At 39.7% G+C, this 15,534-nt stretch overlaps 1 protein-coding gene across 2 annotated transcripts; it reads left to right on the top strand.

The window, feature by feature from the left end:
* The first annotated feature begins 1,645 nt into the window (after positions 1 to 1,645).
* On the top strand, positions 1,646 to 13,385 carry sh3d21 (SH3 domain containing 21). Of its 2 annotated transcripts, none has more exons than XM_028982121.1 (17): positions 1,646 to 1,809; positions 2,368 to 2,525; positions 2,617 to 2,674; positions 3,131 to 3,243; positions 4,144 to 4,234; positions 4,770 to 4,828; positions 4,915 to 4,954; positions 5,509 to 5,606; positions 6,471 to 6,569; positions 6,766 to 6,817; positions 7,869 to 7,922; positions 8,074 to 8,197; positions 9,477 to 9,672; positions 10,681 to 10,752; positions 11,332 to 11,480; positions 12,700 to 12,763; positions 12,868 to 13,385. In XM_028982121.1, exons 1-17 carry the CDS (start codon positions 1,806 to 1,808, stop codon positions 12,898 to 12,900), a joined length of 1,464 nt encoding a protein of 487 aa, XP_028837954.1. In that variant the 5' UTR covers positions 1,646 to 1,805; the 3' UTR covers positions 12,901 to 13,385. The 2 variants fall into 2 exon arrangements, with proteins under 2 accessions (XP_028837954.1, XP_028837955.1); XM_028982122.1 differs by having other exon boundaries at positions 5,512 to 5,606.
* Positions 13,386 to 15,534: the final 2,149 nt, after the last annotated feature.

The following is a 15,534-nucleotide window of genomic DNA, read 5'->3' on the forward strand; positions in this document are numbered from 1 at the left end:
AGTCCAGATTAAATCTAAATAGGGAACCAATCGGGGCCAAGTGCCTCATCGTGTTGTTGTAATCAACTTTGTAAAGAGAAAGTGATGTTTCCAACTGTCCTTACCATTCTGGAGGAACAACTGAGTTAATAAGAGACTTATAGGAAATTATTACGTTGAAAAGGACAGAAATAGTTCAATTAAAAATATTTTTTGAGGAGGCCCCCGGGTCGACCCAGGACACGCTGGAGAAATTATATCTCCAGTCTGGCCTGGGTGCGCCTTGGGGTCCTGCCGGAGGAGCTGGTGGAGGTGGCTGGGGAGAGGGCTGTCTGGGATTCTCTACTTAGGATGCTGTCCCCGTGACCCGGACCCGGATAAGCAGAGGAAGACAAGGACGAGGACCAAATACTCTTCCACAGGGTCTGGATTTAGAAAGATTATTCACAAGCATTGGCACATAACTGAGTCTGACCATCGCTTGGCTAATATCACCAATTTCCAAGATAATAGACAAAGTGGTGAGATCTACCATTGAGTAAACGATTGATTATTGATGTGGGAACTGTGTACAATGTAGATATATTCACACCATCATCATGGAAACATCTCCAAATCTGAAGTACCCCCTTCAGTAAGTATATATACCCGTTTTCATGGTGTTCTTTAATAGTTAAAATCAGGAAAATAAATCTCATCAGTTCATCTTACGATGAGGTGTGAGTTTCACCCAAAAAAAAAAAAAAATCACTGATAGAAATGGAGCTGAAGAAAATGTGTGTAAATTGAAAAATAGCATTGTAAAAAGCATCAAGTAAATTATCAAGTGATTTAATTAATTTGAATGCAAAAATGGCTTTTTATCATTTAAATAAAGCTGCCAAAAGGGTGTATTTATCGTTGATGAAAATGGAAGACACTGATAAATAGTCAGTTGATTTAGTTAAGAAACATGGACACTTTATTTTGAAATATGAATTGTTGAGCCGCGCCCACTGACTTTCTCGGTGGCCTGTTAGCACGCCACCTACAGGCCTGTCTACTCGTGGTGGTGGTGGCGGCTGTTATTTAATCCAGAATGTAATTCCAAACTGCTGGAATGCGTCTCTCGAGGGAGTGAGTCAGTGGGCGTGGCTTTGGGAGGAAGTCACAGACATACAGTGTGGTTAATGGATATCAGAGTATTATTTATATTTCAAAATAAAGTGTCCTTTTTATCAAATAGATTGTTAAATGTATGGCTGCTTTCTTTAAATTACAAAATGTGCTGTAAGTGATGAATGATGAATCAAAATGCAAAAAGGTTGCCATTGAGCTAATTAAAATCACTTAATAATTTACTTGGTGTTTTTTTTTCATTTCACATTTTTATCAATGAATTTTTGTGAATCTCAAGCCTCATAACACTCTGATACATGAACTTTTCAATGCCACTGTAATCCGTTTTTTTTATATTCCTGTATGAGGTGGTTGGTAACAGGAATGTAGTCTGTTTTATTTTGAGACAGCGACACATTCATTTCATGTTTGTTTTCCTTCATTTGGTTCGGAACCTGTCTCACCTGATCTTGTCTTTCTTCTGACTCCTCCCCTTTTCTCCTGTCCTGCCTCCCTCCGTCCTTCCCCAGCCTACCTGGCTCAGGGCTTGTCAGAACTGGCTGAGTAGGTTAATGTTTGAGCACAGGGAAGCAGTGCACCACTGTTTTGCAACACCAGGCACACCGTTTTCCTGCCCTCAACCCTCTGGTTTTGGCATGCTACGTTCTCCTCTGCGCTGAAGAGGATCTTTGGCTCAGCAGGCACCAAGGAGGGAGGTTTCTCAGGCCATGGGTAACTTTTCACTGAGTAGTCTTGTAGCGAATGTCATAATCAGACGATTGCATTTTACCGATGCCTGTAATCCGTACAAACCTGCTTTATTTTGCCATGCTGTCAGGCAGTGTCTGACTAACAGATGAAACCAAATGATTAAATGAAGTAATATGTTTCTGTTTCAGAAATGATGAGTTGCCTTGGTGCATGAGACAGTCTGTGTTTTCCTTGGTTAATGCACTTTTTTTTGAATGAGTGTATCTGGCTGTATCTGACCTGCTATGTAAGCCGGTTGCATACCAGAGGCCTGTTGTAGCATGCATGTCCCCACAGTCTGAAGCTTTTTAAAGATCTCTACTTATATCAAAGTTTCTTTATGCTTCAGACCTGGGTGGTCGTAGCCTAGTTGGTTAGACACCCGCCACAAAGTCACAAGCTCAAACCCCACTTATTACCATTGTGTCCCTGAGCAAGACATGTCCCCGAGTGTCTCAAGGGGGCCTGTCCCTGTAACTACTGATTATACTTCTGATTAAATAATCATTTTATCAACTTCTTCTTTCTCGGCTTCCTTAGAGGTGCTGGTGCTCATAGACTTTGAGGGCAACATGCCGGATGAGCTGACGGTGCGGGTCGGGGACGTGGTGAAAAATGTCACTAAGGCCGGCGAGGAGGGCTGGCTGCAAGGGGAGCTTGGGGGAAAGAGAGGCATTTTCCCCTCCAACTTCGTCAAGGTCTGGTCCCCCCTCTCCTCTCTCCCGATGCTGTAACTCCCACTGTTTTTATTCACGCTGTTCCTTTTTATCATGATTTTTATCCACACAGGAGGTGCCGGTGTATTTAATGGGAGAGAGCAACAGAGAGCCCAGAAGCATGAGGAAATGTGAGCATACGTATGATATACATGCTACATAAACACACCTTCTTCTATTAATTAACTCTAAAATACATTAGGTCATTCTAGGTACATTAGCCCGTCCCTGGAATGAAAAAAAAATGCTTTGCATTCATGTGTCCAACTATTTGCTTGGATTAAACATTTGTCTGCTCTGGCACAAACATGGACATGGAGTAATTAGGGAGCCGTGGCACAGATCAGCTCTCATGACGTCACTTGCCGCTTCATGCAAAACAGTAATTATGATGCTGTAGTCTATTAGACAAACACTCCATATGCATACAGTTTATACTGAACACTTTGGCCACTGTATTCTGCAAACTTGTAGCATTATGCATGTATACAAAATGGGCACATTTTTTTTCAGCCTCTGCATTGTTTATTAGGACTCACTCAAGCTTTCTCTGATGTTTTTTACCTTCAACTGGATTTTTTTTCCAGCGAGAATGACTGTAGCACAGGTCAGGAAATGTGAAGTGGCCTTTCCCTACAAGGCTTCACATGAGGATGAGCTGGAACTTGTTGTTGGCGAGACCATCGAAATTTTGCGTGAAGTAAGATTCTTTTTCTTCCGTCCCTGCACACTATGAGAGCTCTAACCAGACACTAAGGTGTTAAGTGGCTAAATGACATTCCTCTATTGTAAAAAGTAAGGCTGGCACCATATTTGTCAGTATGTGAACAAAGCAGCATTGAAGTAAAAAAAACTATTTACACTGCAAACAAGTATGAAGGACAACTGTCCAGTGTTCACATAACAGAAAACAAAAGAATTGTACCATAAATCACTGAATGAACTGGTAACTGTTCAAGCTACTAAACCCTGTGTTGCCCCTGCTATGGCATGCAAGCGTTTTTTCCTAGTGTTCGTGTTACTAAGTAATGTAAAGATGACTTTTATTTCAGTAAAAATGAAGGGAATAAACTAGGATTTTGCAGTGCTGCCTTGCAAAATCAACATAAAATTTCATTGAAACAGGTATATATCTAATTTCTGATTTTAGTATTTAGTTGACTATCGCCACTAGATCCTTCCTGTCCTTCCTAGCCCTCAGGTATTGTCTGCAAATTCTTGTTCTCCTGCACGTCAGCTTGTGAGTACAGGACACATTCCTGCAGCCGCAGGTCTGACCTGTTTCTTCTTTTTTTTGTTTCAGTTTAGTCATCATTGTGCTGATCTCATATGTGTTTATCAGGGTCAGACAGCCTGTTTAGGGTTTAAGGTTTAGGGTTTTATGTTTCCACGCTGGTGACAGCCCTGGCTGGAGGCGTTATTTTGTAGGGTTTCATTAATCTCTCCATTTCTTGTCTGAAAAAAATGTCCTGCGGGGAATTTCTACAAATGCTCAATTGAACTCAAAGATCCATGGAATATAATGAAAATGGTGGTTTTATCTGAGTAATACACAATGTGAACACTTCTCAGGATGATTTCTGTTTTAATTCCATGACAGATTGAAGATGGATGGTGGATGGGGAAGAAAAACGACAGAATAGGAGCATTTCCATCAAACTTTGTAAAGGAGATTTTTGTGGCACCTAAAGGTGAATGAATATGCATTATTAAAGACAATCAGACAGTATTCATGTAGCAACAACCACTGGGCTCAACATTGGGGCAGAAGATTTAAAAGGAATTTATGGTTTTGTGATTGTATTTTTAATATATTGTGTTCCAAATACATAAATGTTTCTTCTTAGTGGTAATTAAAAAAAATTGAACATATGTTAATCTATGATAACCATTATTCTTCATGCACACCCTTTTAGGACTGTCTTGAATGACGTGCTTGCTCAGTGCAGAATGTGACAGGGACACTGTGAAGGGTTAGCGTTACCCATTGTAACTTATAATGAGAGGTTCTCTGTCAGTCAATCTATTGTTATAAGTTTTGTCTCCACCCTGTTCAGTTTACCATTCAGCTGAGGAAAGAATTAAATCAGAAGATAAGTCTTGCAGCAGATAAAGAAAGAAAAGAAACAAGCTTTTTCTAATATAATAAAGGGTCTGTATTGCGAGGGTAATAGATTATGTTAATATATTTACACCTACCAATTGGGTGTCTTTCATTTTCTGCAGATGGCAAAGTAGACGGGAGGACCAGACCCAAACTAACTAATGCTGTGTTCAATAAAGAGGTATCTTAAGAGTTGATCTTGTTCATATATTCATGAATGAACTGGGGAATGATTCACTGATTCATTTGCATTCGGTTTGTACACAGGTAAAGCAGAGGACAAGCATACGACATAAACCATTAAATGGTATGTAGAATTTTGTGTTTGTGTGTGTGTGTGTCACTCCATAGGCCAGATGTCTCTTAGTGATAGAAGTGCATAAACATTTTGCTGACATGGTCCAAACCAGAGAATGTGCTTATTTACTTGAAAATGGACAAAGCCGGGGAGGTGCGCCTTGGCTCCTGGTTTATGTTTGGAGCACCCAGACTGGCTGTGCAACTCTCAGTAATAAAGTGCTGTGAGTCAAAGATTCCTGAAACCTTCTGTTTGCCCCGTATATTCTGGGCGTGGCTGGATTTACCAGTAAATGTGATATGGTGTCACAATGTGACCAGAGGTTGATCTGATTCCTGGACACTATATCTGATAAACAGTGAGATGACAGCATTGCATATGCGTCATAGCCACAAAGATTCTGGAAAGTTGTCAGATCCCTGTCGGAAGTTAACATAACCCAATAAAAAACCCAATAAAAAAAAAAAAACATAAAACTAAAATTAAAAAAATATTACCACGTGGTTCTGTGATTCTTCTGAGGTCCAACCAGCATCATTACACCATCAGCGTTCTCTTTCCAGCAGGTAAAGTGCGCTGTCAGGTCATGTTCGACTACACAGCCATGGCTGAGGATGAGCTCAACTTGAAAAAGGGAGAGATCGTCACCATCATCACCAAGGTAATGATGCATTTAAATTTACAGCATTTATCAGACACCCTTATCCAGAGTGACTTACAATCAGTAGTTCCAGGGACAGTCCCCCTGGAGCAACTTTGGGTTAAGTGTCTTGCTCAGGGACACAATGGTAGTACGTGGGATTTGAACCTGGGTCTTCTGATTCATAGGCGAGTGTGTTACCCACTAGGCTACTACCGCCCAGCATTTAATTGTCTGTTCACTGATTTGATCCATGTCATGTCAAATCTACAGCTGCAAGTGGGATCTGGAACTATGAGCTTGTGGGGGATTTTGATTTTTTTGCCCTCTGTGCTAAAACCACATATTTTTAAAATTATTTATTTTGTTCAAATGCCTGTTGACCAACTGGTTAGTGTGTGCTAAACATAATATAATGTAAAATAAGAAGAAACAAAAGCTCTACTAAATAATTTAATTTTGAGAAACAAATGTACACTTGGCAAAATGTTGAAGTATCTAAGTGTACATGCACATTTACAGCAAATTAAGACCATGTCCTTGGTGAACTACACTACCAGTCAAAAGTACTACTCATTTGGGGGTCTTGAATTTTTTTACAAACATTTGTCAGGTCATGATTACTGTATAATATTTATTTTTTTAAAATAATATTTCTTGCAGAGCTCAAGCAAATTTCAAGCAAAAATGTGCCCCAACAATAATAAATATTAGGTAGTGCATAGCTTCCATTCTATCTTTACTACACAGTATACAGTATAATCAGCAAGTTCTGTTTTAGAATTAGAATCTACAAATTAGAATGAGATTATGGTCATGATGAAAGGGAATTTTATAACTCGTACTGTTTTTGTATCTTATCTGTGTTTTCCATGTCCATTGCAGGAAACAGAAGATGAGGGCTGGTGGGAGGGAACGGTGGATGGACGCAGAGGGAATTTCCCTGACAATTTCGTCATGGTGATCCCAGAGGACACTCTGCAAGTGAGTGTGACAGAGAGTCACTGAGAACTGGGAATTCCTTATTTTCCTTATAATTTTCTTTTTTTAGTTGGTGTAAAGTGTCTTAAATAGTTTTATTTTTGTTTGAGACGTTCACTCATGGACTTTACCTTTTTCTACTGTGGGAAGAATGAGTGCTTCTGCTCACATGCACATTGTGTGTCCTCCTGTGTCCTAGACTGCAAACACGAGCAGGCCACCAGTGCGACAGGGTTCAAAGAGACATTCTGGTAAGAGTAACTGCCTGCAAGTGGCATTTGGAAGTTTAAAGTACAATGCAATGCTGGAAGGTGTGTGAGATGATCAAAAACCTGCTGGACCAATAACAGCAGGTCCTGTGACCAGATCTAAGGCATAAAGAACAGGAAATGCTGTACAGGTCTAGCAGTGTCTATGTCTGTCAGACAGTTTTTATAAATCATGATTTTATAAAACCAACTTAAATTCTACTGTGGTGAGATTTGTAATGTTTAAAGTCGTACCTGTACACGTTCGGCAAGAATGTTGATGTGGGGTGTTTCTTTAATTTCTGTGTCATCTGACGAGGTCCCATAAAATTTATAGGCATCAGAAAATGATTAACAATTGCAGTTAATTCTTTGACCGGATTCAATTTAATTATATTTGAATTCAATGTGTTTTCTGCATATGTCACAATTCCATCTGGATTTATAAACATAAAATTGGAATTGTAATAATCTTTTGCAAAACGGCTCGTCACTGTTCTAGGACGTCATTCATCTTGTCGGCATCTAACCTCTGTAAGACAGGATGCGGTTCAGGTCTGTGTAGGAAAATGTGTCGGAAGAAGATGCAGCTGCACTTTCTCTGAAGCGGTTTCTTTTAAAAAGATTCAAATGACAACTCTGCTGGGCTCAGTGCAGCATGAAACCATGATGCAGCTGCCAGGGTCATGATTTTTTTTTTTTTAAACTGTGATGGACTTCAAACCTCAAGCCCTTCAGTGCAGATGCAGTACAGAGAACCTAAATAGAACAGGAAGTCTACGGCCGTGGAGCAGGTCATGTGAGCAGCAGCAGAGGAAGTTCAGAGGGCATTTAGAGGCTGTGCTTTACGCTCTTGTTGCAATTACCACAATGTGGTATGTCTCTCTCTCTCTCTCTCTTTTCATTAGAAATGCCTCCTCGGGGCTTTGTTATGAAATGAAGAGTGTTGGGGGTCTCATGATTCCAATCTGAAACAGTGCGACTCAGAACAGAGATCAGAGTGTTTCAGTAGAAGGTAGATCTTTAAAAAGATTTTTTATTTCTACCAAATCAGAGGTTCCACCAATGGAAAAGATCACAGATGCTGCTCCAAAGACAGATGGTAAAGGTAAGCAGATGAAATGAACCATCGCAAATAGATGTTCTCCTTTATTTAACATGTTCCACATAATTTCTTTAGCAATGACATGTACCTAGTGCAGGATTATGCTTTCTAGGGTGCTGATTCTTGCAACAGTATGTGAATATCTGCCTTACAGATGAGAAGGTGGATGTGAGAGAAATAAGAAATGAACTGGTTGGAAAACTCAAGCCGCATCTGGTTCCTGGACGTAAAGCACCACCACCTCCTCCATCAAAGGACAAGCCACAGAAGCCTTTTGGGTACTTTAAAGAGCCATGGATTTTTAAATGCCATTGCTTTTTTATTTAAATTATGATTTTCATTAAATAATTCCCTGTGTGCACTGTTAAAAGGCTCAAACGGTGATATAAGAACCTTGTTTAGGTGCTAATGAGGTAGCCATAGTGGATTTACAGCCATGAAAAAATAAGAAAAATGTTGCTTTGACGTGAGACAAGGACGAAGCTATGGAGCCGGTTGCCATGACAGCTTAATTCCAGCAGATTTCTGTGGTGAGGTGAATTCCAGAATGCCCAGCTCTTGGGAAGAGAAGGATGGAAAAAACCATAAAGCAGAGCGAGACTAGTGCACATGGCTGCTGCCCATTTCCTGTTCACAGTGCAAAGACACAGAGGCGAGGAAGACAAAGAGATCAGTGTCTCTAGTCAGGGTCAGGGTCAGGAGCCACAAGGAAAGCAAGAACCACCAATAATTAATGGCCTCATGGTTACTGTCAGATCAAATTGTCTTCAAATGTCCTGCCAAACCTCACTCATACTGTAGCCATGATTTCACAACTCCAAGCACATGTGATGCCTCAATAGCACTTTACACCCTGCTTAAAACTTTATTTTCTGTGATTTTATTTAAGGATTTTCCGCTCTTCTGCACCTTCCATTTATGAGTCAGAGGAGACAGGGTGTCACCATTATAGCAGTGGCTGAATAATTCCATTTGTGTACACAAGTCCTGAAAACAGCATGGAAACAATCATAACTTTTGTCCCTTTGTTCTAGTGATTAGTAACTGTAGCAGACTCACCTATTTCATTCTTTGTAAGTGTGTGAGAATGTTAGTGTTGGCATATTACAAATGAAGATTCAGATTGGTGCAACATACAAGTAAATTCTAATCTTCCAAAAATAACCCTAAGTAATTTTGTTATTAGTATTCTAATTGTTTCTCGTAATCTTGTTTCATTTCACCTAAAGATTTGGTAGATTTTGCTGTTGCTGTTTTAGCAAATAGTGGCAATGCGATATGCATGTTTTCCCACCCAAACTGCTATACTGTACAATTGCAAGGAACTTTTAAAACTTTACAACTAGGCAGTGGTGGCCTATTGGGTAAGGAATTCCGAACCTTCAAGGTGCCACTGCGCAAAGCACTGGGCGCCTTTTATGGCTGCCCACTGCTCACCAAGGGGGATGCGGGGTTCAATCCATTTCGTGTCACCATGTGCTGTACTGCAGTGTTTCACAATGGCATTCCCTTCACCTTCACTCAAGTAACATGAGTTCATTCATTTTCTTTCTGTAGTACCAGTGGAGATGTGAGTCTTACTTCAACAAAGCCAGTGGAGAAGGAGAAGGAGAAAGAAGTGGTGAAAGAGAAAGAAAAGCAAAAAGAGGAGAAGGAGGCAGATGAGTTTGATGGTGTGGACATTTCCTCTCAAAAACTGAGTCATCCTACAGCCACCAGAGCCAAACCTCCACAGAGAAGACCCCCATCACATGTAAGAGACAGAACTAGATGTATACTTCAAGAATTTTTCAACAACTTGAATTTGACCGTAACAGGTGTACCTTTGACCACTTAAGTTTAAGAGTCCTGGGTAGACTGAGCGAGTGACTCACTAGTCAGGTTTCCATTGCATGGGGAAGACAATCTGATGTTTCATGTCTTTATTGAGAACAACCATAATCAACTCAAATTGTTAGTGGAAAATGTATGTGAACCCTCTAAATTAATAGCCTGGCAGTAATAACCTCACCCAGGCGCTTCTGATAAGACCTGGTTCTTGTGTTCAGGTTATCCTGCAGAATTGTTCAATACACCTTAATAATTGCAAGCTGGCCAGGCCATGTTTCCTCCTCCATACTTTACTTGTTTTTATGATGATATGTACAGTTTATTTTTACACCAGATGTAATTTTACATGTTCTTCCCAAATACTTCAATCTTACTCTCATCAGTCCACAAAACATTTTTGCCAATACCTCTGTGGAGTGTCATTGTGTCCTGTGAACTTCATCCGTGCAGCCACGTACTTGGGGTAATTTTGACCGGATGCCCACTTCTTGGTAGAGTAGCCCCATTCTCAAAGTGTCTCCATTTGTAGACAATTTTTCTGTGTTGACTGGTGAATGTCTACCCCAATAATTCCTGATTGTTGGTTCTCTAAAAGCTCTTTTTGCTGAGACATGACTCAAATAGTCCTATTCTTGTGTTGATCAAGTTCAAATTGTGGATTTCATCAGTCAAAGTTGCCCTGGTCCACACCTCCAATCTCATTTTATCCTCAAGCTTGCAGGTATGCAAATACCTGACTCCAATTAGCAATTTTTCAAGGTCACATTCATTTTCCACTAATAATATGAAATTTTTATGGTTTAATAACACAAAAATGTTAGTCAAGGTTATTGATATTGTCAAAATCCATACTTAATCACAGAAAAACATGAAATTAATTTGTTTGCACCATATTAATAGCTGATTTTTTTTGTTTGCTATCTGTCTTTAGGGAACAGGTAGTACCGACCCGGGGAATGAAGAGACAGAAAATTCTCAGAAAAAGCCATCAGCTGTGACAAAGGTACATAGGCAGCTAGTGTAATTAGTGATGGAGGCTTATTGGGGGCATTTTGAGCTTCCTCAGAGTTCCACAGCTTTTTTTCCCTTTGGCTACTGGCAGGTGGTCCTCTAGGAGCAGGACTGAGATTCATTAGACAATTGGGGAAAAAAAACTGGGCTTAAAGATGTCATCATCTGGTGTCCCAAAGCCATAGTCCCTTATTACATTTAATCGATAAGAACATGCATGTAAATGTGAAACTGAAAGTAAAGTTATTGTCATTGTGACACACTACAGCACAGCAAACGCTGACAACGAAATGTGTCCTCTGCATTCAACCCATCGTCCTTAGTGAGCAGTGGGCAGCCGGGTGCCCAGGGAGCAGTGTTTTGGGATGGTACCTCGATAAAGGGGACCTCAGTGGTTTGGGATTTGAACCTGAAACCTTTTGATTATTGGCCCACTTCCTTATCCGCTAGGCCAACCACTACCGACCGTGTATCTAATCATCTTGCAATAATAATTGAAATATACTGATAGTTTATGATATCCCTAACAATAAGCCAGTGTAACATAAATTTTATACAAATTTCATTTTAGGAAGCCAAGGCCGACCCTGCTGACAAAGTCATACCTGATGTAAAAGTGAGTCAGCCAGCCTTGCAGGAGAAGGGCACGTCTCTGACCGACCTGCAGGCAGAGGTCAGAGAACTGAGGATGGCTCTGGACCTGTTAAAAACCCAGCATGAGTGAGTAATAAAGCTAGAGTAAAAATAGAATAAAATAGATTATTCACACCCTCTGCTATGACACGATTTTCAGTGATCATCCTTAAGATGCTTTTTCAACATGACTAGAGTCCACCTGTGTTAAATTCAGTTGGCTGAACGTTATTTTTTGGAATGTAGGCCTTACAGTTGACAGTTTATAACAGAGCAGAAAAAAAAAACAATAAAGTTCACAAAACTGTCTGTTGACCTCCAAGATTGTATTGTGGTAAGGCATAAACCTGATTAAGGATATAAACTTTTTTGGCCACATTGAATGTCCCAAAAAGCATGAAAAGGTCTCTATTACTCAGGAATGGAAGAAGTTTGGAACCACCAAGACCCTCCTTAGATCTGGCCACCTGACCAAACTGAATAATGTGGGAAGGGGACCAAGAACCCAATAGACACTAAGCTCCAATGTTCCATTATGGAAATGGGAGAACCATCCACAGCTGATCCACTCTATCAATCAGGCCTTTTTGGTAGAGTGGCCAGACGGAAACCACTCCTCAGTAAAAGGCACAAGATAGGTCGCTTGCAGTTTCTCAGGTTGTTAGAAGGAAAGTCCTGTGGTCTGATGAAAACAAAATTGAACTTTCTGACCTGAATTCAAAGCATCACATTTGGAGGAAAACAGGTACTGCTCATGACCTGGCTAACACCATTGATGGCAACATCATGCTGTGGGGAACTGGCCACCAAATATAGATAGATTCTTTAACTTGCTCCAGAGTGTCTTTGAACTCAGACTAGCATGACTATTCATCTCCCATCACAACATGACCCAAAAATGGCAGTCTCTCTACAGAATGGGAGAAAATCCCCCAAAGGCAAACCCAAGAGGCTGTGATTGCAGCCAAAGGTGTTTCAACAAAATATAAAGCCTTGGGTGTGAATACTTCTGAAACACTGAATTAAGAAAGAAATTAGCACATCTTTCTAAAAAAAAGTTGTTTTGCCTTGTCATTATGGGCTACTGTGTGTAGGAACAATTATACTTAAATCTATTTTAGAATAACGTAATGTAATGTAACACAATGTGGAAAAAGTGAAGGGGCGTAAATTATCTCTGGTAGCACTATATGCACGGCAGCCCAATTTAATGATATTATCCATACATGGGAAGAAACGATGTTATTACAACACTTCATAATCCATGAGTCTCTAACACGTGTGTGATTCATGTGCAATGTTGAAGGAAAGACATGCAGGAGCTGAAAGACGAGTTAAAAGACGAGAGAACTAAACGGACAAAGTTGCAGGTGAGGTGGCTATGACGTCTCTCATATTTGGGTCTTGATTGACCAAGTCAATGAACAAAACTATTGCTGTGAATTTTGAGGGTTCACGTTCATTCTCTTTGCAGGAAGAGGTTCAATCACTCAAGATTAACCATTAAAAAGAACAGGGGCCCGCTGCACTATTATTGTACTGCACTTTCACCAGACACCACAGAGAGACATTATTCCACGGCTGTGAATCAACAGTATTTTAAACCGCAGCAGAGAGAATATCATGTTGGTGGATTGAATATTTATGTTTGGTACTACTGTTAAATCTGTATATTTTATGGGGCTATTTTATTTTGTACTCCATGGTATCCTGTGCTCAAATGTATGTTTTACTGCCATAACACAGGTAACATCAAGAATTTTGCAGGGGTAATAATCTGACCAAAAAAAATATTGTTGGAATTATAGATGTGGAAAGATCTTTAAATTATGCAATTTGTTATATGGGAAAATGTTTTTTTTTTTCCTTTACACTCATTACATCAGATATATTATTACATCATTCAGCAAGGATGCGAGCTTAAAGCAAATGTACAAATATGTGGTGAAACATTACTTTTTTATTTCATTAAAGTTGGTGTCAAAGCTTTGATGTCATTCAGCAAAGGTGATTTTTAGGTATTTTTTTTCCCTCTTCTTTTTAAAAATTTTCTCATGCACTTACTTACAGCAGAGGGCGGTATTGATCCTCCACTCGCTGTCAAATCAGTATGCAGTCTAGTGACTGCAGTAAAGTGAACTGAATAACAATTAAAAAAAAAAAAGAAATGCGAGAAATTGCTATATTGTCAAAACACACACAACATAAAACAAACATGAAATATGTTTTCAGCAGATTTTCTCTTCTAAAGATGTTCAAAGATCTCTTAATGCTATAGAATCATTATTGTCCTTAGGTATGTAAATAACAGTGAATTATGATGTTTACCATCTAACAACTGTAAAATTTCCAAAATGACACAGTATGGAATTTGAGCAAAAAGTGGAAAGGCTGTCAGGAATAAAACATCAGGAATAAAATGCATTTATTTAAATAAATGGCTACACATAACATAATGACTTGGATTATAGGATTTAATTCAGGTTTCTCAATTTAATAGAATCTCAACAGTTTGATGGTGCTGATTCTACATCTTTGAATTCATATTGTTGAATACTTTTATGGCATGTTATGGCCATTAACCTCCTGGGTTATGCGAAAAGTTGCTCTCTCAGCAGCATGTTCTGTAAGGTAAATATTTGCTGTGTCCGTTCCCGGTGCCCAGGACACGTTTCTGGCAGTGGAGCGGATGAAGCTGGGAAAAAGATCACATCTGGGGAGCAGCTGGGACTCATTAGGGTCCGATGGCTTCTGAATCCAGCATGGGAAGAGACTATTTTTAAAAACAGTATCAAATGCATTCCTGAATGCATAGTTTCTCTGAGGCCCGCTGCCTAACTGCGGAAAATTTAAATTCCTTGAAGCTGCAAAACGACACATCGTTCTCTTTGATTGTGAATAGAATGACTGTGTGTTGAATTTAATACATTAATTCTCTCTGCTTGCATTAACTTTCACATAAATCATGACTAATTCAGTGAAACATAGTAAATTACTGTGGATAGATAGTTAGACCCAGGATTTATACTATACTATTTTTATTGCAAAACATGAAAATGCATTCAGTTGTCCCCCGAAGTGAATTCTTTTTTTTTACCATGTTAGATTTGGAGGGAAGTTCTGACATCACCATAGAAATGAACAAACGCTGGTTCAGTGGAACAGAAAACAACCTTTCCCTCCGTTTGCAGGGTTTGACTAATGGGAAAGATTTTACTCCAGAAACTGAGTATGGTATCAGAGGTGTCAGATGAAGTGACGGCCAGGCCTGTGCCAATGAAGCTGGAGAATAAAACGTCTCTTTTTGCCATTTTAGGACTGCAGCCATGCCTCAGTCTGCACTTTTATAAACATTAATTTTTCTTTTTGCTTTATTCAAAGGATCAATCTTTTTTCTGTAATGTAACAGATACACAGTGCATTCTAAAAGTATTCAGACAAATTGGAAAAATCCCAGAACCCAGAATAAAAAAGTGCTCAAGGTGAAAGTGATTACAGAACCTATGAAATATGCCCCGTCATTTGTGCAGGACGATTTTTGCTCCGCATCTGCTTGCAATCACTGGCAAGTTGGCTGGTATGAACAGACATTTCATAGTTAATAAAGACATTAGGGGTTACTGTCCGAAGTCTTTCTCCCGCTCTCATGGGCAACAGGGAACCTGGGGGTGAGAAGGGGGCATTCACCTTCTCACATTGTGCAAAGAAAACTGACATGAAAAGCAAACACACCTAAAGAAAAAAAAAGATTTACCGTAAAGTGCACCACTGTACAACTCCACTCCACTCTACTGTCTAGCAACATGCATTTGCAGCAATACCAGGCCTTTTGTTAATTAATCTGAACCTTTCTCCATAGTGTGTCCTGCTGAAGACACTTTCTTTTGTTGCCAGCAGCAGATATTGATTATTGAGCTGAACATCAGACTTCTTGGCCATTGACTCGAGACAAACTCAGCGTTAAGATGCAGGCTATTTCCAACAAGCTAAGGACTTCAGGGTTGCATGAGTGACAGACAGGGAGGACCTTCATGAGTACAGCAAGAAAATCTGAATGGCGAAACAGCAGTCACTTCCCACCCTTAAATATCACCATCTTGTAATGTACAGTGATGTCAAATTGCCATCCTTTTAACCTGCT

Source organism: Denticeps clupeoides, chromosome 5, assembly GCF_900700375.1.
Source record: "Denticeps clupeoides chromosome 5, fDenClu1.1, whole genome shotgun sequence".
Lineage (NCBI taxonomy): Eukaryota > Metazoa > Chordata > Actinopteri > Clupeiformes > Denticipitidae > Denticeps > Denticeps clupeoides.